Source organism: Notamacropus eugenii, chromosome 4 (genome assembly GCF_028372415.1).
Source record: "Notamacropus eugenii isolate mMacEug1 chromosome 4, mMacEug1.pri_v2, whole genome shotgun sequence".
NCBI classification, from domain to species: domain Eukaryota; kingdom Metazoa; phylum Chordata; class Mammalia; order Diprotodontia; family Macropodidae; genus Notamacropus; species Notamacropus eugenii.
Genome location: NC_092875.1, coordinates 64,213,243 through 64,230,662, shown reverse-complemented (window position 1 = coordinate 64,230,662; position 17,420 = coordinate 64,213,243). Strand labels below are relative to the sequence as shown.

Here is a 17,420-nt window from a genome sequence, read left to right as displayed (position 1 = left end):
ATGGCAGGGGGGTGCCATCTGCATCCTCAATCCGGGCTACTCCTTTTCTCCCTCCCCCCGCGTGGGCAGACCCACTGGGCTCCGAACCCCTTGCTAAAGCCGCCCGCCCCGTGTTGGGGTTGGAGACCTTGGGTCACTCACTTCCCCGCTGCCGGCCTCAGTGTCCCCATTTGTAAAGCCTTCGGCAGGTCCCGGCAGGGGCGAGCGCGTGTCAGCTTTCATCCCCGCCCCCACCTTCTGCAGCGGCCCAGGCGCAGCAGCGGCTCGGCTACTCGTGCAGGCATCCCCGAGGCCGGCCGAGGGAGGGAGGGGGGAGGGCAGCTGAGGACAGGAAGGGAGAGCCTGAGGGGGCGGGGGAGGGCGGGCCCTCCGGGCCGTGCGTGCCGCTCGGCCCCGCCCCCTCGCGTCGGAGGCGTGGCTTCGCCCAGCCCCTGGCTCATTGTGCTCGCCTCACGCCGGCCCAAGATGGCGGCGGCGCTGGAGACCCGGGGGCTGTAACTACAAAAGAGCCAGCGAGCCAGCTAGGGAGGGAGCGAGGGAGGCTGGGAGACGCAGAGCCCGCGGCCCCGCCGCCGCCGCCGCCGCCGGTCGGGACTCCCGGCCCTCCGCCCGCCCTGCCCCGCCGCCGCCGCTCGCGCCCCTCCTCCCTCGCTGCCCGCCCGCCCCCAGCCGCCCTCCCTCGGCCAACCGTCCCCGCGGTCGCCCGCCCGCCTGCCCGCCCGCCGGCCCCGCTGCGCCCGCCCCGCGCCCGCGCCCACTAGTATGGTGCAGCGGCGGCCGCGCTCGCGATCATGGGTGAGAAGCTGGAACTGAGGCTCAAGTCGCCCGTGGGAGCCGAGCCCGCCGTGTACCCGTGGCCCCTGCCGGTCTATGTGAGTATCCGCGCCCCGGCCCCGCGGTGCCCTGCGTGTGCGTGTGCGTGTGCGTGTGCGAGCGTGTCCCTCGGCCGACCCCGCGGGCCGGGAGGGTGCCCGCGTGGGGACCTGTGCCCCCGGCCCAGCCCGTCGCTCTGTCCCCGGGCACCCACTCGTGGCTGCCCCCCACGCTGGCTCCGGACAGCCGTCGCCTCCCAAACTTAGAGGCTCCCGCCGAGCCCCAGCCGTGGGTCACCCTGCCCGTGCCCGCGGCGAGCCCCCCTCCAGTTTCCCGGCTTCTGCCAAGCCCCCGGTGCCCTTGGGCACCCTCTCTCCAGGTCCCCACTTGAACCTCCTCCCGCGGCAGAACTTCTGGCCGTACCGCTGGGCTCCCAGTGCCACTCTCAGGGGGCTCCCTAAACCCCATTGACTCAGTCAATCCGTAAACATTTATTGAGTGCCTACTGTATGTCCGGCACCGGGTGCCAAGTCAGCCTTCTTGGTTGACCTCTTTTAGCTCACGCTGGCATTGCCCGGTCAAGCCCCTTTGAATTCTGTGCCTTCCCCTCCTGAACTCTCTCCCAAACGCTCAGGCTGCTGGTGAGCCCTTGATGGGGTTACCACCCTTGCGCCCCTTTGGATTTTTCCTTCATGCCATACGTGTTCCTCCCCATCCTTGGCTGTATCTCAGCACCCCTCTGCTTCCCAAGCCCTCTTTTGCTCGTTTACCTGCTTCGGGCCCCCCCCCCCCCCAATTCCCCAGACACTCAGAGGGTTCTGCCTTGTCCCAGGCAAGCCCCCCCCCCCATTCTCCCCTCGCACGTCTTCCACGCCCAGAACATTTACCAGCCACCCACCCCTTCCCTTCCCAGTCCAAAATAACCCACACTCATTCCAAACTCCCCTTCCACCACGCTCCAGTCTAATCTAGGCAGGTCTGTGTCAGGCTTCCCCCCTGCCCCCGCCCCGTTTTTGTTGGTGGGGTTACTTGGCTATTTGGCTACTTGTCTCTCCGCGGCATATAATGAGGGTGGAGGTGGGTGGCAAGTGACTGAGGGCACCACACTCTCATTAATCGCACGAAGTACACGGGAACCTAGGCAGCCAGTGAAATCGGGCAGTTGGAGTTATTTTTATAATTTTCCCCCCTGGTTTTCTGCTCCTCCTCTCTTCCCCCTCCCCTTCAGTCATGTGGGCATGATTCCTTTTTAAAAAAGAAAAATGCAGAAGCAATAGGGGAATTTGGTTTCTAAAATGGCTCATCAGTCTTGACAGTTAAGCGAAGGGTTGGGGAGGCGGAGGGAAAGAAGGCTGACTAATGAGAGGGGGAAAAGTTTAAAAAAATTTTTTTTTTTCCCTCGAAGAGCTCACAATTTTCCACAGATGAAATGTTGGTTTCTGAAGCTTTCTAAGATGATGCATTTGTGTTAGTGGAGATCAGTCTTCAGAGAAGTTGGTTCATGGGGGCAGTCAGTCCATCTGTGAACACCTCTTAGTGTTTTTTTCCTGTCCCCATTCTCTGGGGAAACAGAACAGTGTTTATGCATTAAGACTTTTTTTCCCCCAATGTCTTTTCTACCTACCTGTATTTCTGTTTAATATTCATTATATAGAGTCTCAATTTTATCTTCCATTTGAGTGGATTTAAGATGATTCTTGCTTTTAATCTGTTGTATTATGTAGATTATAAGCACTTCAGATTGTTCTGTAGGGTAAACAGCTTTTCTCCCCTCATTTTGTTTTTTTTTCATTTTGGAATGGATTTGTGCTGTCTCCTTATGAATTGCAGGACCTGTTTAATGACCTCTCACACCCCCCATGACAGCATCTGTGTCTAAACTAGGAAAGGCTCTCACCAAATGGAAATTTACAAAGGGCTCACACACTTGAAAAAACCCACTACAACTGTTGGTACCACACTCCTCTGCCCCTCAGGATGGAGATACTTCATTATGTTTCTTACTCTACAGGTTGAATTGAGTGTATTGTAGAAGGAAAGTAAAATAGCAACAAATGTTTATCTATTTTGGTGACATTTTGTTGGGGGTGGGAGGGTGGAGATGACTGCTAGAATCAAACATGCTGAAGCTTGATGTAAGAAAAGCCCTGATAGGCCATTCCTCTTTTGGAATTGAATTTGAATTTATGTATGTGTATGAATTATTGGAAACATCTTGCTTTGGCATCATGTAGAAATGGCTAACACTTGGCTTTGACTCAAGTACCTAATTCTGTGCAGCTCTGGTTTCCCAAAGCTCTGCATGTACCAAGACTTTCTATTTTTGGTCATCCTGTTTCCAGAGAGATGTTGAGCCTTCCAGCACTCAAACAGTTAATGCAGCTTTTCCTGTAGGGCAGCTCTGGGTGTGTTTGGGTCTGTATACAGTGTAGACAGAGGGGGAGGGGAAATCTTTCAGTTGACAGTGTAATAAGAAAATCCTTTTTTAACCTTGTTGCCTAGTTTTACTACATTATAGACAAATGTTTCCTGGGAAATAGTACTAGTTACATTCAGGTGCATACTAGTTGTGATTAATTGCCCTTTAAAAAAGACAAAATAGTGATATTTTTAAACATCTTAAGAGATTTTCATATCATTCTTTGTTTGCATTTGTCTTTGAGAGTTTTTTTGGGGGGGCATCTATTTATGAATTGAAGAAACATCCTGTTATTTGGATGAATTTGCTTTGCAGGGTTGTATTTTTATAGAAATGAAATGTTATCTGGAAACAGTGGCATATTTTCTTTCCAGTAGCTTGGTTGAAGAGACCATATGCCTTTTTTTATGTTATGAGGGGAAAAGGGTATTTGCATCTTAACTGTGGTGCATTCGATGGGTTTTTTTGGCTTTCTGGGTTAGGAAGATCTCCTGTTTGAACATTGCAGTCCCTTGGCTTTCTAGTGTTGGGCTGTCCTGAACTACAGACTTTTTCCCTCGCTGGCCCGGGCTTCATTTGGCAGGACTGGTGTACGTGTGTGTTGCGGTCCTTCCAGAGCTGTTTGACGTCAGCAGAACATTTCTTAGTTTCACTGCACATTTCACTTTGGGTTCCTGGGTGGTAGGAGGACACAGTGGTTCAGGGAGATAGTATTTTAACAAGCCTTAATCCAGAGTGGCACCTTTTACATTTTTTTAGGCTTGCCTATTCTATTTGGGTAGCTGCTTTTGAGGACTGAAACATTTTGAAAAGAAAATGGATGATTTTTCTCTTACAGAAAAATGTATTTTGTGAATGCTAATCTCATGAAATTCTTATTTTGTGAGTACCCAAAGTTGAAGACAGTGAGTGATTTTTGAAATGTTATGGAATTACTCATTTGAATGAAAGTTGAAGTGATTTAGCATATTTTAATTTTTAAGAGTAAACAAAAGATGTTTCTCTACATTTGGATTTAGACATAGCTTTGCTACTAATTTGTGTAGCAAATTAGTAACTTCAGGCAAATCACTTCTGGGCCTCAGTTTCTTCATGTCTGTAAAGTCAGGGCTAGATATGATGAACTTCCAAGCTTCTTTCATTTCTCTTTCTAAACTCTGAACAGATTTCTCCAAAATGGAAGTTTCAGTTAATGGGAAGTAAATACAAAAAAGCTTTTCTCACAGTAAGTGGATAGTCAAATTTCATCGCTTTTTTTTTTCTTTTTTTAAAGGAAGCAGTGTTAGGGTGGAATGCAAGGTAGGAGCCCTAACCTATTTAAATGGATTGAAAAACAACTCTTTCTGTTTAGCTGACATAGGTATGCTTGTCAGGACTTGGAAAGAACCTAAGAAGATGATGTGAAACATAGATTTCCCTTCTAGACTAATTAAGGCAGTGGGAGGGGATGCAAGGGTGTTTCAGATATAGCCTCCCACTGGCTTATATACAAAACTGAAAGTCTGACTTTTTCCCCCGCCTTCTGCTTCCTTCAAAGGGAAAGGCCATGATTTCTAATGAATACATGGTGAGCAGTTGTGTCCTCACCGTGCTGTGTTGAACAGAGCATGGTGAGTAATCTCTCCCTGTGACTCAGAAAATATTTTCTGATGCTGACCTCCATTTTTATGAGTGCCCTTCTTCATCAGAGCTCAAATGGGCTTACTCTTACTGAAGTACAAATTAACTCTTTGACTTCCTTGGGTGAACAATAATAAATTTAAAGGAGGAAACTAAATCATGAAAATTGGGGTTTAGAAGTTCATGTGACAAACAGGATTGAAGCTGTTCTTGATACTTATATCATTTAAATATCACATGCCCCAAATGTAGCACTTTCCAGGAACGAGGATACAATTTTGTGTTAACCAGCCAGTAAACATGCACTGAACAGTTGGAGATGGGAGGTCAGCAAGAGAGTTTTGGGACAGGGTAACTAAGTTTGAGAATCGTTAACATGGAGATGGAATTAAATCCTTGGGAGCTGATATGTTGAGAATAATAACTCAGTTGAATGCAGTAAGGCAAGTGTAGTGGGAAGAGAGTACTGGCCCTGGGTTTTAGTCCCTTTCCTGCCCCTATGTTGTAATGTGACCTTTAGGTAAGTAATTTGTCTCTCTAACTTTAGTTTCCTCATTTTAAGAACAAATGGGCATTGGACTAGGTCAGCATTCACTTTCAGTCTGTCTACCTACTGAACAGGTTCCTGCCTTTATCCTTTTTCTTAAGACATAATTATCCAGTTCTTCTCCTTTTAAGGTATGTCTAGCTCTCTAGTTTTGAAAGCCAGACAAACCACTACTTGTCTCCACCCCTGCTTTATCTGATGTACTTTTTTTCTTTTCTCATTCATAGCTAAGCTGCCTGAAAGGTGTAATCTATACTTCCCCTCCCCATTAGGATTTTTGAGTTGGAAAGGACTTTAATGGTCATCTCATCTAGCGTATACCTGGAAAAAGAATCCTCACTGGGTATCAAGAAATGGATATCCAGCTTGTGCTTGAATGCCTCCAGTGAGCAGGAACTGACTTTCCACCCTGGTCTGCCCATTCCACTCTTGGAAATGCTTAGGTTGTATGGAGCCTAAATTGACCTTCTTCAACTTAAACCCATTCTTTTTGTTTCTACTTCCTGTAGGGCAAGTCAGATCCTTCCGTGGGAAAGACATGAGCCCTGCTTCCTCTCCAGTGGTCCACATTACTCTCGTGATGGTCTCTGGGCCTTTCTCTTCCCAGTTGCCTCTCCAGGTTATCCTTATCTCTTTTACACTGTGGTAGGGGTCCAGTTAGAGAGACTGTCACTTCCTCATGGCTGGCAGCAGAGCCCTTTTTGTAAATCGCATTTACTTGTTCTGCCCCAGCACATGGGTTTTGCAGTCTGCTAAAGCCCCAGAACTGTTGGACAAAGTGCTGTCTAACCCAGCCTCACTCGGAAACTGCTCATGCTAGAGTGACCAGTGGCTTCCTGTTAGATAAATACAGTAGTGATATCTCTCTAAATTTTTCTGCATCTCTTTGCTGCCTTTGTCACTAAAGGTGTCTGGGTTTTTAAAAATAGATGCCCCTTTGGACCTCTTTTGTGACACTTACTTCAATTGTTCCTCCGAGAAGCCCTTCTTGCCTTCCCCCTTTACCATGCTCAATTTTTGGTTCTATTGTCTTTTCCTGTTATCTCTGAAGTTGTCCTGTCTGCTTTTATGGTACACATAGAATGTTATCACTAAGTGAATGAAACCCAGATTTTCATCTCTAGCCTTTGTTTCTAGTGCATTGTATCAACTCCTTAAAATAGACCTGCCTAAAAATGAACTCATTTGCTTGTCCTGGATTCCCCATGTAGTTTGCCTTTTGCCAACTCTCAATAACTGACCTACCTCATGAATGGCTGATTGTACTCACCCTTCTTGTGACCAACCTTTTTAAGTAGTCTTCTCATTAGGAATCCCTCATCCTATCTGACCAGGATGTTCAAATGCTCTCATGGACCTATCAAATCAAGGCTAAAAACCCCTTCTTAATTGCACCAGGAGGCTAATTGGCGGTATTTGGTGATGACTTAGACATGACTTTTGTTTGAAGCAACTGGAATACTATTGCCATGAGCTCTCCTCACCATATCACTTTTCTACAATCTCCAAACACCCTGACAACTTACCTCATTCCTTCCTCTTCTTACTCTGCTTTCAGAGGAGGTCACCCTTTTCCTCACCAAGGCTACTGTGCCAGAGGTTATTTTCCTGGGATTCATGAAGTTTAAAAACAAAAAAAAAGAATTTGATAATGCAGTATAATTGAATGATTTTTTTTTTGTAATCCTTTGTATTTTATCTTATACATTTAAAAACGTTCTGTGGGAGGGTTCATAACCTTCACCAGGTTGACAGAGAGTCCATGAGACAAAAGCTTCAGAAAGTGCTCTCCATTTAATACCTTCCCATATAATCAGAGGGTGGAAGGTAATATTAGAGGGAAGTGCATGGAGGAGAGTGAAGTGGAAGGGGACTGAATAGGTAGGAAGGGGTCAGGTCACCTTAAAGTTCTGCTGGGGTGTTTTTTGTAAAATGCTTAGCACACTGCCTTGAATATATAGTAAGTGCTTAATCAGTGCTTATTCCCTTCCATCTTTCAGTGCCAGAGAGAATTCATGTTTTATCTGAAAATAGGGAGACACTGTAGTTTACTGATCAGAGGGATGACATGGTCAGACATGCTGTAACACTTTGACAGCTGCATATAGGTGATTGAAGAGGATGACCAATTTGAGGACAGGGAGACCAGTTAGAAGGCTGACCACACGTGAGGAGGCTTTTGAGTGGAGAGGAGGGGACAGATCAGACATGTGTTGAAAATAGAAATTGTGGGGTCAGTCTGGTGATTCCATGAAAGTTGGGAAGAAAGAAGTGTTTTGTTTTGACTCTTTCATTTGAACAAGTACAGAGTTGTGTGCTGAACACGACGAATATGTGAATCAGTATGGACAGTGCCTTCCCTCAAGGAATTGGCTCCTAGGAGGCTTACTGCATTTCTGTATATGTATACAGAAGAGGTATAATTGGAGGTAGAAGGCAATGGAGGCAAAGAAGACATCTAGACAGAAGGCTCTGAGGAAAAAAGTGAAGCTGAGGATGCTTTCAGGCGAGGGATTAAGGAAGGGTTATTCTGGGATAGGTGGCACCTGCACAGAACTTGGAAGTAAGAGAATTTTGATAGAGATGGGAAAAGTTTCTGAGGTTTGGACAGTCAGCCAGAATGTGCAGGGGTCAGGTGACAGCTGGGAGCCCAGTTGGGCAGGAATGCAGAGTCATGACATGAGGCTGCAGAGGTAGACTGGAGCAAGGTTGCGCAGGGCCCTGAGGTGTTGTATAGAGCCACACAATGTTTCTGAAGGAGAGATATGACCAGACCTATTTGGGACAATTTTGGAAAAAAAGGAGAGAAGACCAGAGACAAGTAATGACTTAGTGCCAAAGTTGTCATTGGTCCGTTGCATCGGTCAGCATTTGGAAAGTCTTGTAAAGATATTCTTTATATTACTGGAGTCATTATCTAAGGTGTTCTGTTCATTTCACTTGGCATCAGTTCATGTGAAACTTCCAGGTTTCATTTTGTGGTTGTGGGTAATAAGACTAACACTATATTCTTTGTTCTGCAAGTCTCCAGTTTGTGGGTGCCCACCCCTTAGATCTAAGTCCTTAATAGAATAAAAAGCTTCTGTAAATTTTTTTGTACACATGGGCCCTTTTCTCTTATCTTTGATCCCTTTGGCATATATGGCCTAGTAGAGGATGATAGCTCTCCATCCTGCTTATCAAGATCCTTAAGGACTCAGGTCAGGTGTGCTCTTCTCTCGGCATACATAAGCCCGACTGACCTGCACAGTATAGTGAAGTGGTTTTACTTAGTTTTGAATAATATGCTTCCGTGAATTCAGCCTAATTTTAGGGTGAGGTTTGTTTTTTTTTAGCCTAGCTTATGGTCATTTGGCTCAAAATGACCATACGTTGCTACTGCGACTTAATTAGTTTAATGCATCCCAGTTCTCAGGTTTTTCCTTGTTAGGATTTTCTTTATAATTTGTGTAATTGAGAGAAATTAGTCCTTTGTTTCAATCTTAGAGATTTCATATTTGTCAGCTATTGGAAAGGTTTCAAGTATGGTTTTGCAAACATTTTCTCATGCACAGTTTTCTTCAGAGTGTGATTTTTAGAGTTTTTTCCTCCTTTTATCATTTGCTTCAGGTGCCTACGCAGGGGAGAGTTTGGTTGGAATGACCAAAGGAGAGTGTCCTGTTGCAGCAGGGAGTGAGTACTTAGTGTCTGTCAGCAGCCTTTGGGTGCCTTGAGCTGTGTAGATGATTCACTGCTGAGTTGTTTTTCTCACTGAGGCCTCTTTCCTGAGCAAAAAGCATTCCATGGGAGGCAGAGTGAGTCATATATATCAATGATAGGAAGCACTTGGTAGATCATTGACTCATCTCCCTGTCTGAGAAGAATTAATTGAAGCATCATCAACTTTTTTTATCCTCCTGTTGTATTTCTGTCTTTAGCCCACTTGATGATTAAACTGTTGAACTATTTTTTGAATTGGCGTGACTCCCATTTCTGCACACTCACAAACACAATATGTTAAATTCCATCATTGGAATTCTTTTTTTTCTCAGTAACTACAATTGAAAAAATTCCCAGTTCAGTAAATCAATGGATACCTTTATGAGTGTGTCATTAAAGCAACTGCTTAAACTGGTGGCCTATTCAAAATAGAGGTCTTAAATATTGTTAAATGTCTAAAGAAAGTGAATGGCTTTTTTTTTTAACAGGTAAATGTATATTGTGAATCCATAGATGGAGATATTGTTAAGGAAACTGAGGGTGGAAGAATTGAGCTGAGGTCCTGACTGAGGCTGTAGGGCCCTTAGTCTAGGAGTATGCATCAAGACTGCTGAGCTGTAAGTGGATGGAGGATAGTAAGCTAGATAATGAGAGGACCTACAAAGGCAGAAAGAACAGCCAGATGGTGAGAGCTATATGTGGAATCAAAGACTTGGAATAGGACCTTCATTTCACTGGTTAGAGGAGAGAAAAGAATACGATTTTAGGGTAGCCAAGTTTGTCAGGAGGCAAAAGAATCTCTTTGAGAGACCAGTTTTTTAGCCTATATTGGTTGGAATTGAGGTGTGCTTGAAAAGAAGTATTGAAGTATTGGGTAGTTTTTTAAAACCCCAGCATTAGAAACTTGAGTTATTTCTCAGCTGTGTGCTGATGATTCTCAAACCTGCCTTTCCTGACCCAGTCTCTCTGATGACCTCCTGTCTCCAGTTGCCCTTCATACATCTCTGGGTGTCCAATAGACAGCCCCCACCTCTGTTTTGCTGCTGTTGTACTGGGGCAACGCCTTCCTCCCAGTCCATCAGATTTCCTGAATATTTCACTGTCTCTAATCCCCCATCCCTATATCCAAGCTAATGCCAGGGCCTGTTGGTTTTATCTCTTTAGTATGCTCCCTTCTCTCTTCTGACAGTGCCACCCCTCTAGTAACCTACTATCACTCACCTTATCTCCTGCTGTACCGAGAGAGAGACAGAGAGACAGAGAGAGAGAGAGAGAGAGAGAGAGAGAGAGAGAGAGTGTGTGTGTGTTGGGGGGGTGTCTGCCTGCCTCAAGTCTCTCCTTCCGATCTATGCAGTATTCAGTCACTAAAGTGATTTTTTTCTAATTATGTTACCTCCCCCTACTCAGAAAACTCCATTGGCTTCTGTTGCTTCCAAGATCAAATTCCAAGTTTTCTGTTTGGCATTCAAAGCTTCTCTTCCCCTCTCCCCCTGCTTCTGTAAGAGGAATTTATCGAGGAATGAAAAAGACACTTTATCAGCCATCCCCATACCTGGAAGTTCTCCCTCTTTCACCTTGACTGCTGACCTCGCTGGCTTCCTTTAAGCCCCAACTAAAATCTCACTTTCTGCAGGAAGCCTTCTCCAACTTCTCCTAATTCCAGTGCTTTCCCTCTGTTGATTATTTCCTATTTATCCTGTGTATAGCTTGCTTTGTATATATTTGCTTGTTGTTCCTTCCTCCCTTTCTTCTCCCCGTTAGATTGTAAAGTTCTTTGAGGTGAGGAACTGTCTTTTGCCTCTTTTTGTGTTACCAGTGCTTAGCACAGTGCCTGGCACATAGTTAGTCTTTAAAAAACATGTAGTTTATGCCTAGGAATTATTACACAGGAGGGAATTTATGTGTTTACTTAAACTTTGTGTGTGACCACAGTGATCAGGTGAATGGAAGAGAAGCAATAAAACTTCATGGATGCACCCTCGCAGCGAACATTGGCACCTAATAGACTATACGATTGTAAGGAGAACAGACAGACAAGATGGGAGAGTGACAAAGGCAGTGTGTGATGCAGAGTGCTGGACTGATCCTAGACTTATCCTTTCCAAGCTACATATTCTCATTCATCAAAAGTGCCACCCCAAAGGCAAAATAACTACCAGAAGAATTAATGTCAACAAGTTAGAGCTCTTCTCTGAGCGTGAACAGTTTGCTGCTGACTTGGAGGGAAAGTTGAGCCAACACATAGTTGGCAGCAGTGGAGCAGAAAAGGAGTGGGCAGCTTTCAGGGATTTGGTGTACAGCACTGCATTTGCTCATCTGGGTCAGAACACTCGCAAACTCCAAGACTGGTTTGATGAAAATGATGGGGAAATTCAGAAGCTACTAAATGAAAAATGAAAACTCCACAGGGTTTACCAGCCGGATAGTTCATCCACCTCTAAGAAGGCAGCATTTAATTCCATCAAAAGCAAAGTACAAGCAAAGCTTAGAGAGATGCACGATTCCTGGCTCAGTAAGAAAGCAGTTGAAATTCAGTTTTATGCTGATAGTAACAATCCAAAGGGCTTTTATGATTCCCTGAAAGCTATTTATAGACCAAAGACCTATGGTGCCTTGCAAGTCCTCAGTGCTGATGGAGCCACTTTGATTAGTGTAACCACAGTGATCAGGTGAATGGAAGAGAAGCCAGGGGTATTGTAGGGACACTAGTGTTCCCTTCAGAAAAAAAACCTCAGCCCTCATTTTTTCATTGGAGCATGTGAAGGCAGTGAAAAGGCAACTCAATCAGCCAGGATTGAGTTGGGGTCTTGTGATAGAAACTTGGAAGTGGGGATTATTTTGATTTTTTTGGGAAATTTCAAACTTGGACCTAAAATTTAGGGCAGGATAGGAATCTTCATTAACCTGTCCAATTTGTTCATTTTACAGATTGGGAAACTGAGACTTTTAGACAAGACTTTCATCTTTTCCTCATTTAAAAATGGGAATACTATGTTTAAATCTCTTGTTTTTGTGAGAGAAACTGGTGTACTTGTTGAAATTCACTTAAATTTTAGTAGTGTTTTATAGACACCTTGAGCATGGTTCTCTTTAGAATATTGTGTTTTTCTCAGAATATTGTGCTTTTTGATTTTTTTTTACAGGGTTGTCCAGTATGACATTCATTTTTTCTTTTTTAATTTATTTTTAGTTTTCAACATTCATTTCCACAAGATTTTGAGTTTCAAATTTTCTTCCCATCTCTCCCCTCCCCCACCCAAAACACCATGCATTCTGATTACCCCTTTCCCCCAATCTGCCCTCCCTTCTATCATACTCCTCCCTTCCCTTATCCCCATCTTCTGTCTTGTAGGGCAAGATAGATTTCTATACCCCATTACCTGTATTTCTTATTTCCCGTTGCATGCAAAAACAATTCTCAACATTCATTCCTTAAACTATGAGTTCCAACTTCTTTCCCTTTCTCCCTCCCCACCCATGCCTTTTCATATCTTAAGACAAGATACTGTAGTTATCTGCTGAGATTTAATAGGGTGATGTCCCATTAAAGCTAAGGGATGTTGCTTAAACAGGGTTAATTTTTTTCAAAGGGCTGAGCCTAGGGGGTATATTATATCCCTCCACCCTACCCACTTACTGGCTTCTGGGTTACCCTGGAGTTGAATGGTTTGATGAAGTATCATCATGATGAAGGTGGCATCCTTAGTATGAAGGTATAATAGTTTGGCCATGTCCCAGATGCTATTCCTGAAAAGAAAGTTTAAATGGAGGGTCAAGGATGTGATGAATCTAGATATGACTGCTGCATTGGCATGTCTTACCTCTTTCTCTGGTCATGGGGTCACCCTGCCAAACTGGGGGCAGCTAGTGCCACAGTAGAGATGTGTTGACAGACGTTGGCCATAACCCAGATTCTGCTGGGGAGTTGTTCTCACTGGTCACATGCCCAAGCCTACAGTTTAGTTGAGGAGCCAAGGGTGTAGTGAAGCCTGAATGGGAATCACCTTATGATCCTCTTAATGTGGTTATGCATCTCCCCCAACTTGAGGTCAGCTAGGTAGTGGCCATATTTAAGTTGTGATTTTTAACTCTATGTCATTGGCTTCATGTTTGAAAAGTTTAGAAGCTAGTTTAGTTTAGAAGCTAGGGATGAACAACATCAAACCTGGAATGTGAGCCTTTGATGTGACTACTGTTGCAGTGACCTATAGGTTCTTTACAATTCTTGGCCATTTGGAATAGTTTCAGGTCCCAGATTTAAGCTGTAGTTTTGCCAACCTTATTATTGGTGCCTGTTGAATTCAAGGAAGGACTTGGGAGCATATGGCTGCATGCCTTTGGTAAACACTGCTAATACCTAGGAGAGAAGTCATAACATGCCATTGCAGTACTCTACAACTAATGGGCAGTCACTCAGTTATTTGGCATAATTGGAGAGTGAAATGTATTCAACCCAATTGGTTTTCCCAGAGGGGGACAAGATGAGAACAATTCCCCTCTCCCCTTTCTGTTTTTCAATTAACTGATAACTGCCCACTACCTGAGGAGTGTTGTTAGCCTAGGGGGAGGTAGGAGATCATGGATGTAGAGAGTTCTCAGTTTGGAGACCAAGGGCAGCATGAAATTCTGACTCTGCTGAGTTATTTGGTGACTTTGGGTGAGTCACTTAACTTCACTGGAATTATAACATTAGGTGTTAAACTAGATGGTTTCTGAGTTTTAATTTTATACACCTGATATTTGTACAAAGCGTAGATAAGATATTGACCCTTCAGTCAAGAACTTATGGGGAGTAAGATAACTGACATAGCTGGCATTCCTGAAGTTACAGAAGGGCACAAAACAAAATTCTCTGAAACTTGAGGGGAACTCAAGGTGGTTACCAACCACCTTGGATTTGAAACAGACTTTAAAGAGTAGGTAGGAATTCAAGAGGAGGGAGGGCTTCCTCGCCATGGGGGATGAAGTGTGTATTATATACTTTACTGCTTTCCTAAGGAGGATTCTGAACCTACCTAAGGTGTTGTAATGGACACTGAACTCAAGGAACTCTAGTTTGAATTTCTAGTTCTATCATGTGGAGGGGTATGAGGGAGTAACTGCTGTTATAGAGCAGATCATTTAACCTTTCTCATCTACAAATGGAGAGACTACTTAGGGATCCACATAGTTGGTTATTGGGGAAAGCCCCAAAGGCTATAGAAATATATACTCTTGGTTTTTAAAACTGAAAACCATTGTTAGAAATGTTAACCGTATTATGTTGAGATGAGTGATAACATCAGTGGTTTCAAGGTGCATGAGGTTATTTGACGTTCTGAATTTGAGAAGTTTGTTTTTATGGTCCCTCCTTAACCTGATGTCAATGTGTCTTTCTTTTAATATTTTCTTATGGTGTCTGTCTTATTTATGGGCTAAGTCAAGTAGCAATCAGTGTTTCTGAGGGACTTATTCCTACAAGTGGAGTTCAAGTTTCTTGCCTGCTTAGAGGTCCTCTTACTTTTATAAAGATATTTATTTTACCATAGAAGCCTAGCACATAAAACTATATAGCAATCCGTGCGCAGATTAAAGTTATACAGAAGACATATTTAAATCCTGATTTAAACAATCTTCACAATAGCCAGGAACTAAATTGATGGGGCCAAGTATCTTTAGTGAGAGATGTATTGATACTTATATTCTGAATGGTGGATAATCCAGTCCTGTGACCTGGGCAGGTACAATACTTCTACACACTTATACCCTGAAATAGGGTGCTGGGGTCAGTCACTGCAATGTCATTTACCTTCAAAGCAACATTTCTTAGAGCTGGGGATCTTCAGAGATCTCTTATGCATCTTTCCTTGTTCTTTGGATCTGTTTGAAACTCCTTCATGTTCATATGATTCATACTTCGTATAACTCAAATAACTGCTTCCTGGTAAGTTGGGTATTTCAGAGACAGTAGCATAATTTACTTCTCCAGTGAAATATATCTACTTCTCCAAAAGATACATATTCCACGTATGAATTAGGAAGAAAGCATTGAAGCATGAGAGATCTTTATATAATATACACACATCTTTATACACACACACACGCACGCAAGCACATGCACTTGTTATTTGAGATTTTTGTACTGAAAGCTAAAACTCTAGGAAGAAAGAAACATATCTCCAGTCCCTAGATTTTTCCACACTAACTTATTCAATACAAGTAGATGAAATCAATAAAGCATGTATTTCTCCGGGCACAGAATTAGAGTCCCAGATTCCCAAGACCTCTTACTCTATTGTGTTTCCCATTAAAATGTCTTGCCTTTCTTTTTGAATTCATAGTGTATACTTTGGCATAGCCTGTATCTGGGAAATGTAGGTGTATGGTTAATTAAAATACTCAGAGAATAGGATGTTTGGGTTAATTGAATTATGTTCAGGCTGTTCTAAAAGCCTCTGTGCAGTTTTAAGCTGTTAAAGTTTAAAACAGCACTGAAACATTGGGAACATCCTATTTTTAAATTGCTTATTGAAAATCTTTGTAAAATGTCATGATCTACTTTCCTGCCTTACCAAGACCAAAATGGTGAATGTGTGACCCATCCGACTTTGGTTGCTTAACCTCTGTGCCTTAGTTTCTTCCATTTGTAAAATGTAGGTTTTTGAACTTTGGACTAGTTTGTATAAGGTGGCTTAAAATTCTTTTATGTCTGTCTCTTGATCATTTCTGAGTAGGTTAGAGGTATTTTGCAATGACCATTCATGGGCATAAAGGATGTGGAAATTTGGGTTCCATACATTATTATCCTAGTGACCTCTGAGGCCATTTGATTCAACATCTCTCTGGCAGTCCTCCTTACAACATCCCCCCACAAAGTTGTCATCCAGCTTCTCCTTGAAGGATATTATTGAGGATGCACCAGTATATTTGTGGATTATCTTAATTGTTAAGAACTCTTCCCATCTTTCCCTTTACATCTAGTAGAAATCTGTTATAGCAACTTAGCAAGGCCTCCCCTTCTCCCCCGCCCCCTCAGCTACTCCTAGTTCTGCCTTCTGGTGCCAAGCAGGATGACTTCAATGCTTGTTCTGTTGAAATCATGTGCCCCTCTTATTTTTCTCTGGGCTCCATCCCTTAATCTCTTAGGGCATGTTTTTTTGCCATCCTCATTGTCCTCCTAGATATCCTTCAGTCTGTTAGTGTCTGTCCCAAAAAGAAAGGCTTTACAAAATTCCTCATGAGTTCTTTTTCCCCTGTAGAGAGGAAATACGGTTTAGTGGAAAGAGAGTTAGTTGGCTTTGGGATGGAATCATTCACTAGTCTGTTTTTGGACCAGCCATTTAACTTGGAAGTTAAGTGGGGATAATAAAATTTGTAATACCTTACAAGGGATGATTAAGGAAAGTGTGTTTTATAATTTTTTTTGGACCACACTTGTGGTTTCCTAATTTACCTCCCATTTACACTAAATATTTTGCACCTCACTAGGTACATTTCATTTTGTCCCATTATAACGTGAACTTGAGGGCAGGGACTGCATCTTTATCTTTGCATTTCCAGACCTAAGCATAATGCCTGGTACATACTACTAATTGCCTGATAATAAATGCTTATTCACCATTGTTTGACTGAGTGAAGAGCTCCCTGTGCCAGTGCAGATCAATACCTGCTCTGCCACTTAGAGTCTTGAAGAGTTGCCTGGGACCTCGAAGTTAAATAACTTGCCCAATGTCACATAATGGGTATGTTGTCAGAGAAACTTAAACAGAGGTTTTCATGACTATCCCCATGCCATGTTCCCGCTCCAGAAATTATTTACTAAGAGTCTGTATGTCCAGACAGCTGGGGCTAAAAAGAAAAAAAACTTAAGTAGTCCTCGCCCTCAAGGAGCCAGCATTTTATTAGAAGAGAGAAACACATCCATCTATATAAGTATGTACAATATAAAAATATGTGGAAGGTAGAACTTGAGCTGAGTCTGGTGGGAAGCTCGGGATTGATTCTATGAGGTGAGGAGGTCTGGGAGTTGCCAGAACCAAGAGATGAAGGAAAGGAGAGTAGTGTGTGTCACCGCACTGCAGATGTAGGTTGAAGCCTGTATTTTGAAGGGCTTTAAATGCCAAAAACAGGAGTCTGATTGTAGAGTTAATAGGGAACCATTGGAGTCTGAATGTTGAAGTGACATGGATAGACTTATACTTTAGGAAAATGACTTTTGCAGAAGTCTCATTCTTTATGGTTAATTTTAGATGTCACAACTTTGGTAAAAAAAGCAAAAAAACCCCCAAAAAACCAAAACCTTTCCAGGAATGTTTCATCTGCATAATATAATTTAGTGTTCAC

General features: G+C 43.3%; 1 protein-coding gene across 6 annotated transcripts in view; it reads left to right on the top strand.

Moving 5' to 3' along the window:
- The first annotated feature begins 707 nt into the window (after window positions 1-707).
- Window positions 708-17,420, top strand: part of DOT1L (DOT1 like histone lysine methyltransferase) — a 121,292-nt gene continuing 104,579 nt past the window's right edge. For 3 of the 6 annotated variants that reach the window (XM_072601470.1, XM_072601469.1, XM_072601468.1), the window contains exon 1: window positions 709-872. In XM_072601470.1, the coding sequence (XP_072457571.1) occupies window positions 792-872 (81 nt within the window). In that variant the 5' untranslated portion in view covers window positions 709-791. Of the gene's footprint in view, window positions 873-17,420 lie in introns of all 6 variants that reach the window. The other 3 variants (XM_072601475.1, XM_072601471.1, XM_072601472.1) reach the window with 3 other exon arrangements.